General features: G+C 39.9%; 1 protein-coding gene across 2 annotated transcripts in view; it reads left to right on the top strand.

Moving 5' to 3' along the window:
- The window catches only part of LOC126473828 (sialin-like), a 114,230-nt gene extending 98,715 nt beyond the window's left edge, over nucleotides 1-15,515 (top strand). For both annotated transcript variants that reach the window (XM_050101149.1, XM_050101148.1), the window contains 2 exons: nucleotides 3,651-3,771; nucleotides 14,423-15,515. In XM_050101149.1, the coding sequence (XP_049957106.1) occupies nucleotides 3,651-3,771; nucleotides 14,423-14,514 (213 nt within the window). In that variant the 3' untranslated portion in view covers nucleotides 14,515-15,515. The remainder of the gene's footprint in view (nucleotides 1-3,650; nucleotides 3,772-14,422) is intronic.
- The last annotated feature ends 918 nt before the right edge of the window (nucleotides 15,516-16,433 follow it).

A 16,433-nucleotide genomic window follows, 5' to 3' on the forward strand; every position in this document is an offset into this window, starting at 1 on the left:
GGACTCGAACCTCCGCCGGTACCAGCCGCACACTACAATAGTCGATCACAACGCCTGTCATCATTACGTTGTTGTTCGTGGAAGTCGTTTCTGGTGGTTGTAATTTTACTCGAATCGAGCGACTCATGGTACACCAAAAAATGGTTCAAATGGCTCTGAGCACTATGGGACTTAACTTCTGAGGTTTAAATGGCTCTGAGCATTATGGGACTCAACTGCTGAGGTCATTAGTCCCCTAGAACTTAAAACTAGTTACACCTTACTAACCTAAGGACATCACAAACATCCATGCCCGAGGCAGGATTCGAACCTGTGACAGTAGCGGTCACGCGGTTCCAGACTGTAGCGCCTAGAACCGCTCGTCCTCCCAGGCCGGCCCATGGTACACCCTTGAGATAGTGGCATATCAATCACTCAGTGCTGATAGACTTCAAAACTGGAGTTTCCTTGTATCTGTCAACCATGACATGAACACAGTCGGAAGACTTGTAACAAAATACGTTATATAAGGTGTTAATAGTATTCAGTAGAAAGATACATCCCACCCGAACACAAACTTTGGCCATTCGAAAGTTCGTGATTCTTTCTGTCACCAACTAACAACATGCAATATTGTATGAAAATATGAAAATGACTTTCTCTGAAAATATTCCCTGTCATATCTCAAACTGGGATCCAGCATATGTGATACCATTAACATGAATAATTATTAATCTCAAAAATTAAACTGTCACCTTTAAAAGAGAATTCAGTATAGGAAAATATTACCAACAGTTTATTTAGAGTTGCTTGGAACCAAAAGGATGTAAATGTACTTACAGTACGTGTTGACTATCGCCACTGACTATGTTACTGATCGCTATTCCATATCTATAAATATATGACTTTGCTGGGTAATTTCAGATAGAAATTTGTCTGAAAAATTAATTTAATATAAGACTCTTATATTCTTAATTCGATCACACTGTCGTCAAACGTTTTGCAATGGTAGCAAAAAAAAAAAAAAAAAAAAAAAAAATTAACTGGGATAGCTGCTTAACAGTTAAATTCTATTTTATGGTTATGTTGTCGTCAATACATGTAATTATAGTATACAGCCTTCATAAAACTTAAACAAAATATAACATCTATGCAAATTCATGCAAAGTAACAAATCAAAATCATTATTCACGCAGTCTCACTATTCGTCATTTCGCTCCGCTCCATTAGACCGCCGCTTCCTCTTCGCTCGATAGTGCGGTCCATTGTCGACATTTCAATACTCCTCGGTCACTCGCCTTCATTCGTAGATCAGTGCTGCCCTCCAGTGGGAGTCATCTGAAGTGCAATTTGCGAATTTCTTATTCCATTCTACCCTCTTATTAGTATTTACGTGAAACGCCGAACTAATCCATTCGTTATGACGGTAGTAGGACTCTGTTTCATTTCAAGCAACTACATGTCGCTAAACTGCTCAAGAGTTTTTTCTACTTCCTAAATGGTATGACCTGCCTACCAAGAAATCCTCAAACCCGTCACAAAATTAGTCTGATACCCTACATAATCGTTTGAACAGTTGTGTGACGCCGAGTCAAATGTTTTCCGAAAGTCACTAAATACTGCAGCTATATGATTTCCTTGACGCAAGACTAAGAATATCAGTTGAAAAAGGCGCAGTTTGGGTTTCGCATGATCGATATTCCTGGGTTCATTATTGGTTGAATCGAGGAGATCATTCTGTTCGAGATACATCATTATGTTTGAGTTCAGAATCTGTTTTAGAATTCTATAGCAGATGAACATCAAAGAAAGTGGATGAAAGTTTTGTGAATCAGTTCTATTACTCTTCTTGTACGCAAGTGTGACTTGTTTCATCCAATCACTGAGCTCGGTTTATTCTCAAGGGCTTTACTATATATTTGTTTTAAAATAGAAGATAACTCGGCCACATATTCTCTATAGAATCTGAAACGGATTCCATCGGGACCTGTAGCCTTGTTTAATTTAGCAATTTTAGCCGTTTCTCAGCGTTAGTGATATTGGCTCTGAGCACTATGGGACTTTACATCTATGGTCATCAGTCCCCTAGAACTTAGAACTACTTAAACCTAACTAACGTAAGGACATCACACAACACCCAGTCATCATCAACGTTAGTGACACTAGTATCTACATCACTAATGATTTCAATGGACAAGAAGTAAACTAGAGCACTGCATACGTATTTTCCTTAGTAAAGGAACATTTGAAAACGGAATTCGGTATTTCTGTTTTTGCTTTGATACCCTCAGTTTCTGTTCCTGTATCATCCGTCAATATCTGGTCATTAAGCTTTGTGGTACTGACAGCCCTAAAACATCACTAGAATTCCTCTGAGTTTTGTAAGGGATCTTCCGATGACATTTTACTACACTAAGTGTTGAAAGCATCGCCTATTGCCCTCTTGACAACCAAAAGCGTTTCTATATACTGAAACATCCCCTTAGAAAAATTATGAATTACTGTGCTAGTAAACTTCTTACGTTATTTGATTTTCAAGCAGCTGCGCAAATCTGAACGTACTCAACCTTTCTCTCTTTACTTATTATGATCAACACTAAACTGACGCATATTTTTAGCGCAACGCAATCTGACTTTCAATAGTTCCTGCAAAAGAATGGCCCTGACTAACAATAATCTATACCTTTCATGAATAACTTACCTCACAAAAATCTTCGTTACTCGAACTACTGCAATACAGCGAGCGCCAATACTGCCAGCTAAATAAAAGATTCTAACTACTGAAGGAATTAACTACTGATAGGCATATAGTTAGCAAATGAAAGATTTTGATAGAGAACAAACAATGTATTTACAGTGTTCAAAAGTCATATATATAATTTGTGACATCCAGTTTGGCAAATTTCCTTTTTCTGACGGACACACGTCCAGCTCGTCCGCTCATATTAACATCTCAAAAGTCTGGCTTCTCTCTCCCCACATCCACCACTGCTGGCGGCTCAACTCCAACTGCACAACGCTAGGCGCTGTTCACATCCAACTGCCCAACAGTACAATAGCAAATATTCCAACAATGCAAACCAGCCACAGACTGCACACAGCACAGTCAGTGATTTTCATGCAGGGCGCTACGTGGCGTTACCAACATAAAAACCTAAACAGCCTACTTACAATACCTCCTTATGCTCTGTTTTACGTCTGTTATGCAGCATGGCTGTTGGTCTATTCAAGAGGAGTGGACCATATGCCAGCACTGGATTTCACACTTCCTCTTTTCTCGTCATCATACAAAACAAATGCGACTCAGCACTGCATACAGTACTGCCACCTGCACTCAATATTTAAACGTAAGACAGAACTCCCTCACACCAGGTGCGGGGAAAGAAAACTCTTTCTGTTGAGGTGGTTGAGCCTACCGAGCGAACAAAGTCATTCCACTTTTTCTTTATTTTTTCCGCCACAAACTATTTTTGAAGAAAGAAGTCAAATGATGTGCTTTGAAAAAATGACCTCTCGTCATTCTGAAGAGGATAAGTCATTGTATAAACTCTCATAATTGCTTAGGATGGCTGTCTTCACTCTCATAGTTTCACAATAAGAGGTTAGTTTATGTCTCTGGAAACATACCGTATGTGTTGTAGCTGATGGTGTACTTTGTTTTTTTGCCACAGCAAACGAGAACTGCATGGAACACGGTGTTCTACGTGTCGGCGGGCATTGGAGTGGCGACATACCTCGTCTGGCTGGTTCTGGGCACGGACAAGGTGCAGCCCTGGAACGATCCGCCCCCAGGTGAGGGCCGACAGCAGTCTCGGGCACTCGCTGCTCGAATTTTTAAAATTATTTAACGCCAGTGTTTCAGGATCTGCCCGAAACACCACCATGAAATGTAGATGAGCGTGTTGAAAGTAAGCTAATCAAACTGTTTGAATATTACAATCCTGTTGGAAGAACATCCGCAACTGAGCATTGTAGCAGAGGTTGAAAATACCGCTTCAGTTGTAAATTACTTTATTTTCACACGACCGGTTCCGGACTGTTATAAGCCCATCCTCAGGTGCCGTAGCTGTGCTGTGGTCCCCGAGCGCCGAGCGCCGAGCTCCGCGTGTACCAGGCGCGGTGTGCTGGGAGTGACTCCCTGTTCCGCGCTCATAGGCAGCACACCGCGTCTGGTACACGCGGAGCTCGGCGCTCGGCGCTCGGGGACCACAGCACAGCTACGGCACCTGAGGATGGGCTTATAACAGTCCGAAACCGGTCGTGTGAAAATAAAGTAATTTACAACTGCAGCGGTATTTTCAACCTCTGCTGTCTGAACATTGATTTGCTTTGATTGAGGGTGGGAATTAACAAAAGATGAGGCTGCTACCACTACCGACTAAATAGAGTGGAACGAAAGGGATTAATGGAATTTGAGACTGATCCTAGACACCTGAATATTTTAACTCTTGATAATTTGGTTCTGTTATGTTAGACATCACCATCGAGTAGGATGGGTCAAGTGGTGTCGAAATTGCAAGGCACGAGTTTTGTTATAGTTCTGTTGATACACAAATATCAATCTATAATGCTTCTCTCCACTGCTTCAAGGTCTCAAGAATTTATTATTTATCTTTGATACTAAACACGAAATTCGTGAGGCCTTGGAGCAGTGGAGAGAAGTGTTAGAGAGTACCGGAATGTGTATCAACACAACTAAGTCAGAATTCATGCTGTGCAACTTATAAAGGTAGCTGGACAGTGCTGTGTTAAAATTTCTGTTTCCTTCCATCTATGACAGTTGCGTAGCATTACAGAGTGTTGGCTACCTCAATTTCAACTAAAAACGTGAGGTTGAACCTTGCAGTCCACTGGCTTTGGCGAGCTTTGTGGTACCAGCTTTGGGGTGACGGAGTAGGGCGGAAGGCAGTAACTCTTGTGAATGGGTGTGGGTCGCTGTGTTTTCGATTTAGTCAATTCGAAGTCAAAGGACAAGATGCAGGATCCCTTTCAGCACATGAAATCTTTCTACCACCCCAAAATAAGGAAATTTTGTTGTATACAGCCTAATAAAAACAAAGAATTACTGATTTGATTTCATTATAGATATTCTTGAGAACGAAATACCTAGTTAAGAGTGTTGAACAAGGAAATAGTACTTTCAGGAGTAGATCAGATTAACTGGTTTGAATATAAGTTCAAATAGCAAGGCGTAAGCTTAATTTCAGTTACAAATATATGCCTGTAGTATATTTATGTTGGCTCTGACCCATAGTTCAAGTTTCCACCATTAGTTAACACTGTTGTCGCAGCACTGCAGTCACTGTTGATGCTGAGTAACTCATAAATCCAAGGTGGTAGCAGGCCATGCCCCCTGATCTGTCATGTGACAAGGCTCAACCCTTTACCAACGACCTGATCATCATAATGTAAGAACCCACATATTTCCCCCACCCTCCACACCTTCCTTCCTCCACCACCTTTTCCCTGCTTCTCACCACTCATCCACTCACATCCCAGTACCTTGTAGTTCATTAAAGTGAAATAGCCATTCTCACAGTAGCCCCAGATCAGCAATTTGACTGTGCTGAAAAGTATCTCAAGGATTTGAAATTTTGCACCATGTTAGAAAGTATTTTTACAAAAAATTATGTAAAGCCTATATCTTCCAGTATTTACTCATCTGAAATATATTGTGAACTCTCAAATGAAGCATCCCAAACCGATGTGTTATGAAACACACGTGAATGAACAAATACATTACAGGTAATTTATAGGCCTGCACTTGGTGTAAGTCACAATAGACCTGCTAACAAAATATTTCGAATCACAATTGTTTTATGATGATTTTAACTGTCACAGTGGTAGCTGTTTGCCTAAAATATGTAAAGGGTGCTAGCATTCAATCTGACAATACGTTACTGATGGTTTACAGACCGAACTGAGATCTATCATTTCTACATGTTATTCAGTAATAGTTCGCCTTAGGAAGTACCACTTTACGAGGGGTCAAAAATAATGCATCACGTTCTGCTCGAGAAAATAAAACTGATGTTATTAACAACTGAATACAGCGTTTTAATTGCATTTGAACTAGATTTACTAGATACACAAACACACACTCGTTTATTGTTCTCTGATTGTGACTGTTAATTCGACTTTGTATCAAACTAAAGTTATTTCTCGAAATATGGAAGACATATAGCACAAGAAATATGTGGCACTCCTGCTGAAATTTAATTGTTCTATAAGATTAAAAATATTCGTTGATAAAACTTGTAGCTTAAGTAGCACTTGTTGACGGCCAAAACTGGATTATCGCACCACCATTTGCAGGCACAGTGGTTCTTTAAAATAAGTATTTCGACATCTGAATTGTTCGTATTACTTATTAAAATACATATGACTTTCTTACTGGCACTACTGAAACAAATTAGGTAAGTAGCAGTACCAACTTACCCCAATACTTACCAGATTGTCCCCAAAACTGAAACAACTTGTCCTGAAAACGTATAGTTTGAACCAAAACTGTATCAGTTTGCTCTGAAACTCTAACAACTTGCTCCCTGCAACTGTACCGACTTGCCCTCCCCAAACTGTAGCAACTTGCCTTCCAAACTGTAAAAACTTGCCCTCCAAACTGTAACAACTTGCCCTCGGAACTTGACGACTTCCCTTGAAAGTATAACAATTTTATCTAAAACTGTAACATACTGCTGCCATTACCCCTAACATCCACATATGTATATTTTTGGGGAGGGGCAATGATGTTCAATTCTATGGCCACTTGTCATAGTTTCAGGGCAAATTTTTACAGATTTGAGGCAAATTGAGACAGTTTTGGAGGAAAGCTGACACAGTTTTGGAGGAAAGCTGACACAGTTTCAAGGAGCAAATTGATGTAGTTTTGGCACAAACTGATACAGTTTTGGAGCAATCTGGTGCACTTTCGGTACAAGTGATACAGTTTTGGGTGGAAAATTGGTACTGTTATGGGGAAAAGCTATTACAGTTTTGAGGGCAAGTTGTTACTGTTTTGGGGGAAGTTATTGCAGTTGCAGAGGTTAGTCTGTACAGTTTCAGAGCAACTTGTTATAGTTTCAGGGCGAGTTGATACAGTTTTTGGGACGAGTTGATAATGTTTCAGAATGAGCTAACACAGATTGGGGTTACACGTGTTTAACTTCAGAGCAAGTTGTTCCAGTTCCCCAGAAATTTGTTATAGTCCCAGAGACATGTTGTTACAGTTTGAGGGCAAGTTGTTAGCAGTTTCGGGGCAAGTTTCTATAGTTTTGTGGCAAGTTTTTACCTTTTTTGGCACGCTCATACAGTTTCAGGGGCACGCTGACACTGTTTTGAGTGGCAAGTTGATACAGTATATGTGTATACACAATAACAAAAAAAGTTATGTACAGTATATCTACATCTGTCTGATCATCATCCTTCTGATTTACACACCTCAGTTATTTTTTCTGAGTCTATCTCTCCCCCCATGTCATTATCACTTTAATGAGGCAATAAAATTATAATAAATTATGAAGACATAAAAATATGGTTTTCCTTCAGTAGCTGATGCCTACAGTAGCTGAAACTTCCTCAATCCCAGTTGCACAGATCCACTACACGTACACACTGTCAGCTTGCACATGGAAACAAGTGTTGACCTGATAACTCTCAGTCTGGTCACTAACCACTTTCGTTTCTTGGAACAAGTCCAGCTTGCCAAAACAACTCCGAACTTGCCAGAACAATTTCGAACTTTCTTAGTTGACATCATCATTAGTCTTTCTGAGTGTGAACATGTGCATTGATGCTATCTCCAGGCATATCATATTTCATGAGCCGAGATAAATGTACATGTTAGGTATTCACATGTGGGATAGTGGCCATTACTCTATAAACTGACCATCAGTGCCATCTACTAGTATCTGGGGAGTAATGGCAGTCGCCTTGTCAACTGACCATCATTACCCTGACCCAATAGCATCTGAATAAAATTACAGCATTTTGTCAATTGGAAATAACTGCCCCATGCAATATTACCTAGTCAGTTCTCAAAAATATTGCTGCAACATGGTGATGTGACAGACCTAGTTGGACTAGTCAGATACGGTCAAAACAACATGACACTATTTGGAAGTATTCGGAATTTGTTGAGTGATGTAAGTGAGACCACACTAAGATATCAGCATATGCTAATCTGGGGTAATGGTAGTCACCCGTGAATTGACCATTACCCCCACCCCCTTGGAAGTTGGTTTACATCAATTATCATTGCCTTGCTTGCTTAGCATCATCAGTGTAAGACGACAAACATTTTGCACTGTAAGAAAAATTTATACCCTTGTGTGCATTAACCATAATGTTTGGGTTACTTTGGAAGTGTAGCAACCCTCCTTTCGTAATTATATGAATGTGTATTACTACATTTCAGTATGTTATTTAATCAAAGTATCATGTAGTGTCAACTCTGTAACAGCAGAAAATGACTAATGTTTTGAACTGCAAATGAAGTAAATACTCTAGCAAGAGGTCACTATAATGTTTGCCTAACTTTGTTTTTGATCTGTTTTTGACTGATTTAGACATGAGAATTGTTGTGTACATAGTTCCGCGTAGTCAGCACGTACACAACTTTCCCAATAGAGCGCGCCCCACTAAGCACAACAGCGCAGGCGCAGCGCTCGTCCGTCTCCGCACTACGAGATGGCGCTGTCTTAGAGACGGCCCAAATCCTGCTTCCGCCGATCCGCGTATTAATATGTAACGCAGCCAATGAGATTGCTGCTAACATAGAACATTTTCTCCTCGCGGATCACACTCGCGCAGTGATACCTGAACAGGCGAGGTATTATAACGAGTGTACAGTCCTCCGATTAGTCAGTCTGCATCAGTCTGCATTAGTCTGTAGTCAAGTTTCAGTCTGCGCCTAATAAGATTATCATATTCCTGTACATAGCCATGAAGAGAAATGTATAGACACTTTGTCAAGTATCAGAGATATGTGAGAATAAGATTAACATACCAAGACCAAAGGAACTTCAGATTGTCAATTGTAAATAGCATCCAGAACCAAGTTAAGTTATTTTTATACTTGTTATTATTTTAATAAATGTGTTTGAAAATTAATCAAGTTCTGTTTAAAGTTGGTCACCGTCAATCTGCTACTCTAAGCGTGCAAGTGGCATTTCTATCGTCTGACCTAACGGCAGAAGATAAACACGCCACGATAAGACCACAAGACATATTGCTGACACTCGCCTACTTCGTTAGAGCGACAAGTCAAATAATCTGAGGTGTGTGCACCGAAGGTCTTACAGTACGCACACCACAGGAATAATATAATTTCCTTTAGTAATTCTCATCGACAAGTCCACTTTAAGCTCTAAGTTAGATCAGCAGTTGTGCACATGTATGTTTTCCAGTGTTATAGTAACAATTTTTATGTTTTTGACCAATTTAATGCGTGGTAAAAAGACTGTACTATGCTAATCTAGTAACATATAACTTATAAGTGAGTTACATGTACATCATTAAGCATTACAGACAGTTTGGATGTGGAAACATATAATTTGAAGGTCCAAAGTGCCTGCAAAGTGTGGTACAACAATCGAACTCTAGTCATTAACATGCTTATCAGTGGTGCCTATATGCAAGCCATACATATTTTTAAGTGTTATAGAACAATTAAATTATGACAGTAATGCCAAATGTGTATTGTGCTCAAAGTCTTCTGTGTTTTTGGAAATAATTTTATTTTGCTGAAGCTCTCGAATTTTCATTCACAATCATATATCAATCATCATACTTGTGTATTACGATAAGCAACCCGTGTGTGTAGAATGAGATATTCACCATGCAGCGGAATGTGCGCTAATATGAAACTTCCTGGCAGATTAAAACTGTGTGCCGGGCCTAGACTCGAACTCAGGACCTTTGCCTTTTGTGGGCAAGTGCTCTGCCAACTGAGCTACCTAAGCACGACTCGCGCCCCGTCCTCACAGCTCTACTTAAGCCAGTACCTCGTCTCCTACCTTCCAAACTTTACAGAAGGTCTCCTGCGAACCTTGCAGAACTAGCACTCCTGAAAGAATGGATACTGCGGAGACATGGCTTAGCCACAGCCTGGGGGATGTTTCCAGAATGGAAAGTTAGGAGACGAGGTACTGGCAGAAGTAGAGCTGTGAGGACGGGCCGTGAGTCGTGCTTGGGTAGCTCAGTTGGTAGAGCATTTGCCCTCGAAATGCAAAGGTCCCAAGTTCGAGTCTCGGCCCAGCACACAGTTTTAATCTGCCAGGAAGTTTCATATCAGCACACACTCCGCTGCAGAGTGAAAATCTCATTCTGGAAACATGCCCCAGGCTGTGGCTAAGCCATGTCCCCGCAATATCCTTTCTTTCAGAAGTGTTAGTTCTGCAAGGTTCGCAGGAGAGCTTCTGTAAAGTTTGGAAGGTAGGAGACGAGGTACTGGCAGAAGTAGAGCTGTGAGGACGAAGCGTGAGTCGTGCTTGGGTAGCTCAGTTGGTAGAGCACTTGCCCGCAAAAGGCAAAGGTCCCGAGTTCGAGTCTCGGCCCAGCTCACAGTTTTAATCTGCCAGGAAGTTTCAACCTGTGTGTGTGTTTGAGGAGGTGCGTGGGGGCTATGCAAGTTTTTATATCCGAAATCATTATTTACTATGATAGATAATTTCATTTTGATGGCAAAGATTGTGTTTTCAAGACATCGACCTTCCATCCCTCTCTTGTCACACCACCACCACATTTGAACGTTTTGTGATTAATGTGTGCAATATAAACGTTCTTGTAGTGTACTACGAAAATATATGTATTTTATATAGATTTTGGTGTTATTTAGTGGTTGATTGTAGGAAACGTTTTAGAGCCAGTTGGCACCATTGCTCCAGTCGGTAAATATTACAACATTTCCTGGATGTTCATTTGGTACGAGTACATAGCCTCTAGTACACTTAGCTCAAATGCAAATAAAATGCATTATTACGCTGTTTATAACATCAATTATGATTTCTAGCGTAGAGCGTGATGCTTTACCATTTTCCCCCCTACAGTGATGCTCGCTAAGGTAAAAAAATACTGAAAAAAACTTATAAAAACGATAAGTGAAGGCAGTTTGGTTTATGAACCATCAATAACATAGAAGATTGAAATGACAACGTCCATTACGTATTTTAGACGTGGAGATACCATTGTAATACCTGAAAAGCATCATAAAACAGTTTACATGTGGAAATATTTAATTTGTCTAATTTGAAGGTCTGTTGCATCATACACCATTTATAAGCCTAAAAATTACCTGTTTACGGTGCTATTTTTTTTTATCCATATCTGTTTCATAACGATATAGAATGGAAATAGCTTGGGACATGCATTTTCAGAATTTACTATCATATTTGAGGAAGTAATTTTAACTGATGCGTGTGTGTGAGTGTTTGTGTGTGTGTGTGTGTGTGTGTATGTGTGTATGTGTGTGTGTGTGCGTGTGTGCATGTATAAAATGAGATTGCAAGACTTGACTTAAAAATTTCTTTTATTGTGTTGTGTACATATTTTTCAGGCATTTTAGACACTGAACTAACATTGTGACACTTGTAAAGCTCCATAAAACAATTTAGATGTGGAAATATTTAATTTAAAACTTCATTGTATCTTACTCGAAGTGTACGCCTGAAAGGTACCTGCTTAGGGTGTTATTTTCGCCAGATGTGTTTTATAACTATTTAAATGGAGCGCTTAACTTGATAGTTAGTCGTTCGAAAATAATTTAACATCTCAATTTGTTGCATCGCCAGACAGACACACAGTCATTAGACATTACACGAATACTTCCAACTTCCCACCATAAAAATTGATAGAATAAAGAATAACTATTTGAATCAAGTCAGTCTAATAATAAAATATGACTTAGTTTAACTAGTTCATCAACTGATGGTTCAAATGGCTCTGAGCACTATGGGACTCAACTGCTGAGGTCATTAGTCCCCTAGAACTTAGAACTAGTTAAACCTAACTAACCTAAGGACATCACAAACATCCATGCCCGAGGCAGGTTTCGAACCTGCGACCGTAGCGGTCTTGCGGTTCCAGACTGCAGCGCCTTTAACCGCACGGCCACTTCGGCCGGCTCATCAACTGAGCTTAGTGGTTTATTGTCACAATGATAAATACAATATGGCTTAAATAAGCGCCAAGACAGACAACAGGGGAAAATTGGGTCTTTACTAAGATGAAATTTCTCTTATATTTTTCGTAATGGAGTGAGGGGTAAAAGAAGCGATCAGTACTTTTTAGGATAAGGTCGCGACGACAGAGATTAATTCGATCACAGATTCGGCGATTTTGGTCAAGTGATGTTACACATACTGCCAGTAATAATTTGAACCAACAGTTTAGTAACTCATGAGTTCAAATACTGACTGGGATTATTTATAGAACATTCCACAAAGTAATAGAGGCTGATCTCAGGGAAGATCAGTTTGGGTTCCAGAAAAATGTAACAACACGCAAGGTATTACTTGCACTGAGACTTATTTTAGAAGATAGAGTTAAGAAAGACAAACCAACGTTTCTGATACGTATGTATTTAGAAAATGCTGTTAAAAATGTTGACTGGAATACGCTCTTTGAAATTTTTAAGGTAACATGATTAAAATAGGGGGACTGGAAGATTACTTACAACTTGAACAGCAACCAGACTGCTGTCAGTAGAGTCAAGGACATGAAAGGAAGCAGTAGCTGAGAATGGAATGAGGCAGGGTTGTAGACTATCCATGATTTTATTCAGTATCTATAGTATTTCGAGCAACCACTAACAGAAATTATGAGAACTTAGGAAAGGAATTAAATTTAATAGAGAAGGAACAAAAACTTTGATGTTTGCCAACTATATTGTAATTTTGTCAGAAACGGCAAAGGACTTGGAAGCACAACTGAACAGAATGATTAGTGCCTTGAAAAGAAATTATAAAGTAAAACAGTAGAAATGAAATGAAGTCGAATTAAATAAAGTAATGCTCAGGTAATTAGATTTGGAAATGAGGCACTAAAAGTAGAAAATAAGTTCTGTTAGTTGGACAGCAAATAAAAGACGATGTCCGAAGTAGAGAAGATGTAAAATGCAGACTGGGAATATAAATTCAAGTGTTAGAAAGTCCTTTCTGAAAGTATTTGTACGGATTGGAGCCTTGTGCATAAGGGAAAGAGGCGAGAAACACATAAGAAAGTATTGATACTTTTGACACATAATGCGGCAGAAGAATATTGAAGATTAGATGGGAACGGTAGATCGAATAAACAATGAGACAGTACTGAATCGAAGTGAGAAAAAAAGAAATTTATGGTGAAACTTGACCAAAATTAGGTCTCGGTTAATCGGACATATCCTGAGCTATTAAGCAATAGCCAATTTGGTGTAAGTCTCCAGGCTTTCGTGGCCATTGTCACTGAAGTTAAAATCTTCTGGATTGGTAGGTCACGCCTTTCTTCTAAACTATTGACGTTTCGATCCGTCTTCAGGCATCTTCTTCAGAATCTTGTTGTGGTGTCCACTGTTGACTCAACCAGTGTCGCACTCCCTTATAAAGCGGAGTTTTTCCACCCTCCTACTGGAAAAATGGGATTGTTGAGTAAAATGCTTGTGGCTACCATTGGAGGGCCCTTCGTCAGTGGACACCACAAGATCCAGAAGAAGATCCCAGCAGAGCGGTCGAAAAGTCGATCATTTGGAAGAAACATGACTCGGCCTAACTACCTAAAAGATTTTAACTTCAATCAATTTGGTGTTGGATACATGAGTGACAGTTAAATGACGTAGAGGGAGACGATGGGTTGACTACAGAAAGCAGATTCAAATGGATGTATGCTGCAATAGGTTTGCGAAGGTGAAAAGTGTTGTACAGGATAGACTAGAATAGAGACACAAACCAGTCTTTGGTTTGAGGACTACGACAACAAAACAACAACAACAACAAAAACGTTGTGACGATCATTCAGATACGTCATTAACTTGTGAATTTCCAAAGAAAGCGTTACGTCTAAGCTACATTCGAAGTTAATCGAAATAATTGGTGAAGTGGTTTAGAGATAACTTTACGGAGTTTTATTTAGAGAGTTGCACCACGTGTAAACACTGATTCTGTATTAGTCGCTGTACCTGTAATAATTTACGTTAGGCAGACTCACTTCAGTGCATCGCTTTCTTCTCCAAATGCATAAAAGTAGAACACAGCACAGATATATTCACTTGTGTTACTACTCACAGGAGCGTCACGTTGTTTTCATTATGTACTGTCTTCATGAATATAGATTAATTTTATCCTGTGCTCTTTATTCAGTGAGTGCGTAAGGTGCGCATAATGAGAGGAATGTACAGAAGCTGTCCTGTCTCTTTGCATTCGACGTTGTTGCGCTGAATGGTTTATAGCTTAAAAGTCCGTTACGCTTGTTGCAGAGGCGGTTCCTAAAGAGACAGACAAACCAGGCGACCACGCTGCCGTCTTCGGCAAGGGCGTCGACGACAAGGGATTCGACGGCGAGTACTGAGGACACTGCTGACCCTGCGAATGATGTTCGCCCTTCAACTGAGACACTTCTACAAGTAGATATCAGCGCAATAAACTCGCCTGCTACACCTTGGAATCCCTGCAGTGCAGGTGTCTAATACATGTCCAGCGAGCTAGTGGATCACTGAAAGGTTCAAATTAAGGTGCAATAGTTTCCCTTTTAACGAGTGCCAGTGTTGCTTGACAAGGAGTTTCCCAGCGTGTGACAGTGACCTTTACCCACGTGAAAGTTGAAACGGTTTGAACTCTGTTAGGACATTGAAGGGCGTATTGTGCTCAAAATACGTTGATTTGTTTTTGTCACAAGAGAGATGTGACTTATTGTGACAAAATAAGCCAAAAATGCCTACATTTTCAATCTGAGACTAGCTCTTATGCACGTATTGGCTTCTCTGTAGACTGACAAAACGATACTTATTATGTATACGACATCGATTTGGATATTTCGCTAATGAACTGGCAGGTAGGATGATCCGCCAGCAGAGTACGTAGGAGGTGTTTCTCTTTATGCTACATTAAGTTTATATGTCCGTTGTCTTTCATTACACATAGGTGATCTTCGGTCTATATTAAGAACTTTACAATGTGAAACTTCGGTATGTAAAAAGTCTTTAGTTAATGTTCATCTGATAAGAGCTGTAATTAACGCAAATTACAACCACTGGAACAGTTTTATAAGACTTGTTTCCAAATGCGGTGAAGTAATGTCTTAACGTGATACAAAGTGGTCTAATGTCCGTCGTGCAGAAGGTAACACATTTTGCTACGTGGTAGAATCTCAAGAACAACTGCAGCTAGCAGGAAGCAGTTAACCGCCGATGCAAGATCGTCGCCAGTAATGCACCCTAGTGGCACTGATACATTAGCCAGCGACAGCTCTCACCTCCAGTGAGTGAATATTCCCTTTGACATGTGTCTAAGACTTTATATTGTATGATAACATAGTTTAATGCAACAATAAAGAAAACAAATTTTCATAAAGCACTGTTTTTCTATCCTACCGTGTAAGGTGACACAGTTGTTTCTCATAAGTGAGAGTACCTAGGCTAGGACTGTAGTAGGTTTAAAATTTTAAAGGAATTTCCTGGTTTACTGATAAATAGTTAAGGTGTAATAGCTGCAACAATAGTGAGTTTACGTGTGAATCTTTCTACGTCTTGACGCGATATGGTAAATTATCTGTTCCCAATCGGACACTACGTCAATTCAACAAGGAAACCAGACTATATCTGCTGTGCTGTGAATAAGGTTCCATAGCAAAAAATTGATCTACAAAACCCCAGAGTCAACACTAACAATGATTCCAGAATGAAAAACTAATGATGATAATAATATGTACGTGGTGTCCGTATTTCAGACATGCGCGGAAGAACAGACAACACTTAAATCATTAAGACCTGACAGTGCAGATGGACACTAGACTTCATCTCTTACGGGAATCGAGTAATGACAATGATGGGCAAGGGGCAGCACGTTAGTGGCGTGTGGATAATTTGAAAATTTGGACCTGACGGGAGGCGTGCTAGGTTTGTACGAGCAGTTGCAGTGACCACTGTGGCCAAGTGGCTTAGAGGTCAGAGTATCTGCCTGGTAAGCAGGAGACCTCGACTCGAATTCCGGTTCGACTCAAATTTTCAGTTTTCCCCATTGATTTCAATCAATGGCCACTCGCAGTCAATATCTTTAATTCCTTTCTGATGATAATAATGCTGAGTAGGTCTATTAGTAACAACCAACATGGTATTTTCCTGGTATAATGACAGCTGCACTAGGTAACAGCTGTCTCTTTCATATCGTGTTTACTGTTTGATTCGTTTCAGTGAATTGCGTTACCATAATACAATCAAATGGACCTAGGAAGTCACTTCAAGTTCACCAACGGAAAAATCTTGAAGATGA

The sequence above is a fragment of the Schistocerca serialis genome, chromosome 4 (genome assembly GCF_023864345.2).
Source record: "Schistocerca serialis cubense isolate TAMUIC-IGC-003099 chromosome 4, iqSchSeri2.2, whole genome shotgun sequence".
In the NCBI taxonomy this organism is placed as follows: Eukaryota; Metazoa; Arthropoda; class Insecta; order Orthoptera; family Acrididae; genus Schistocerca; species Schistocerca serialis.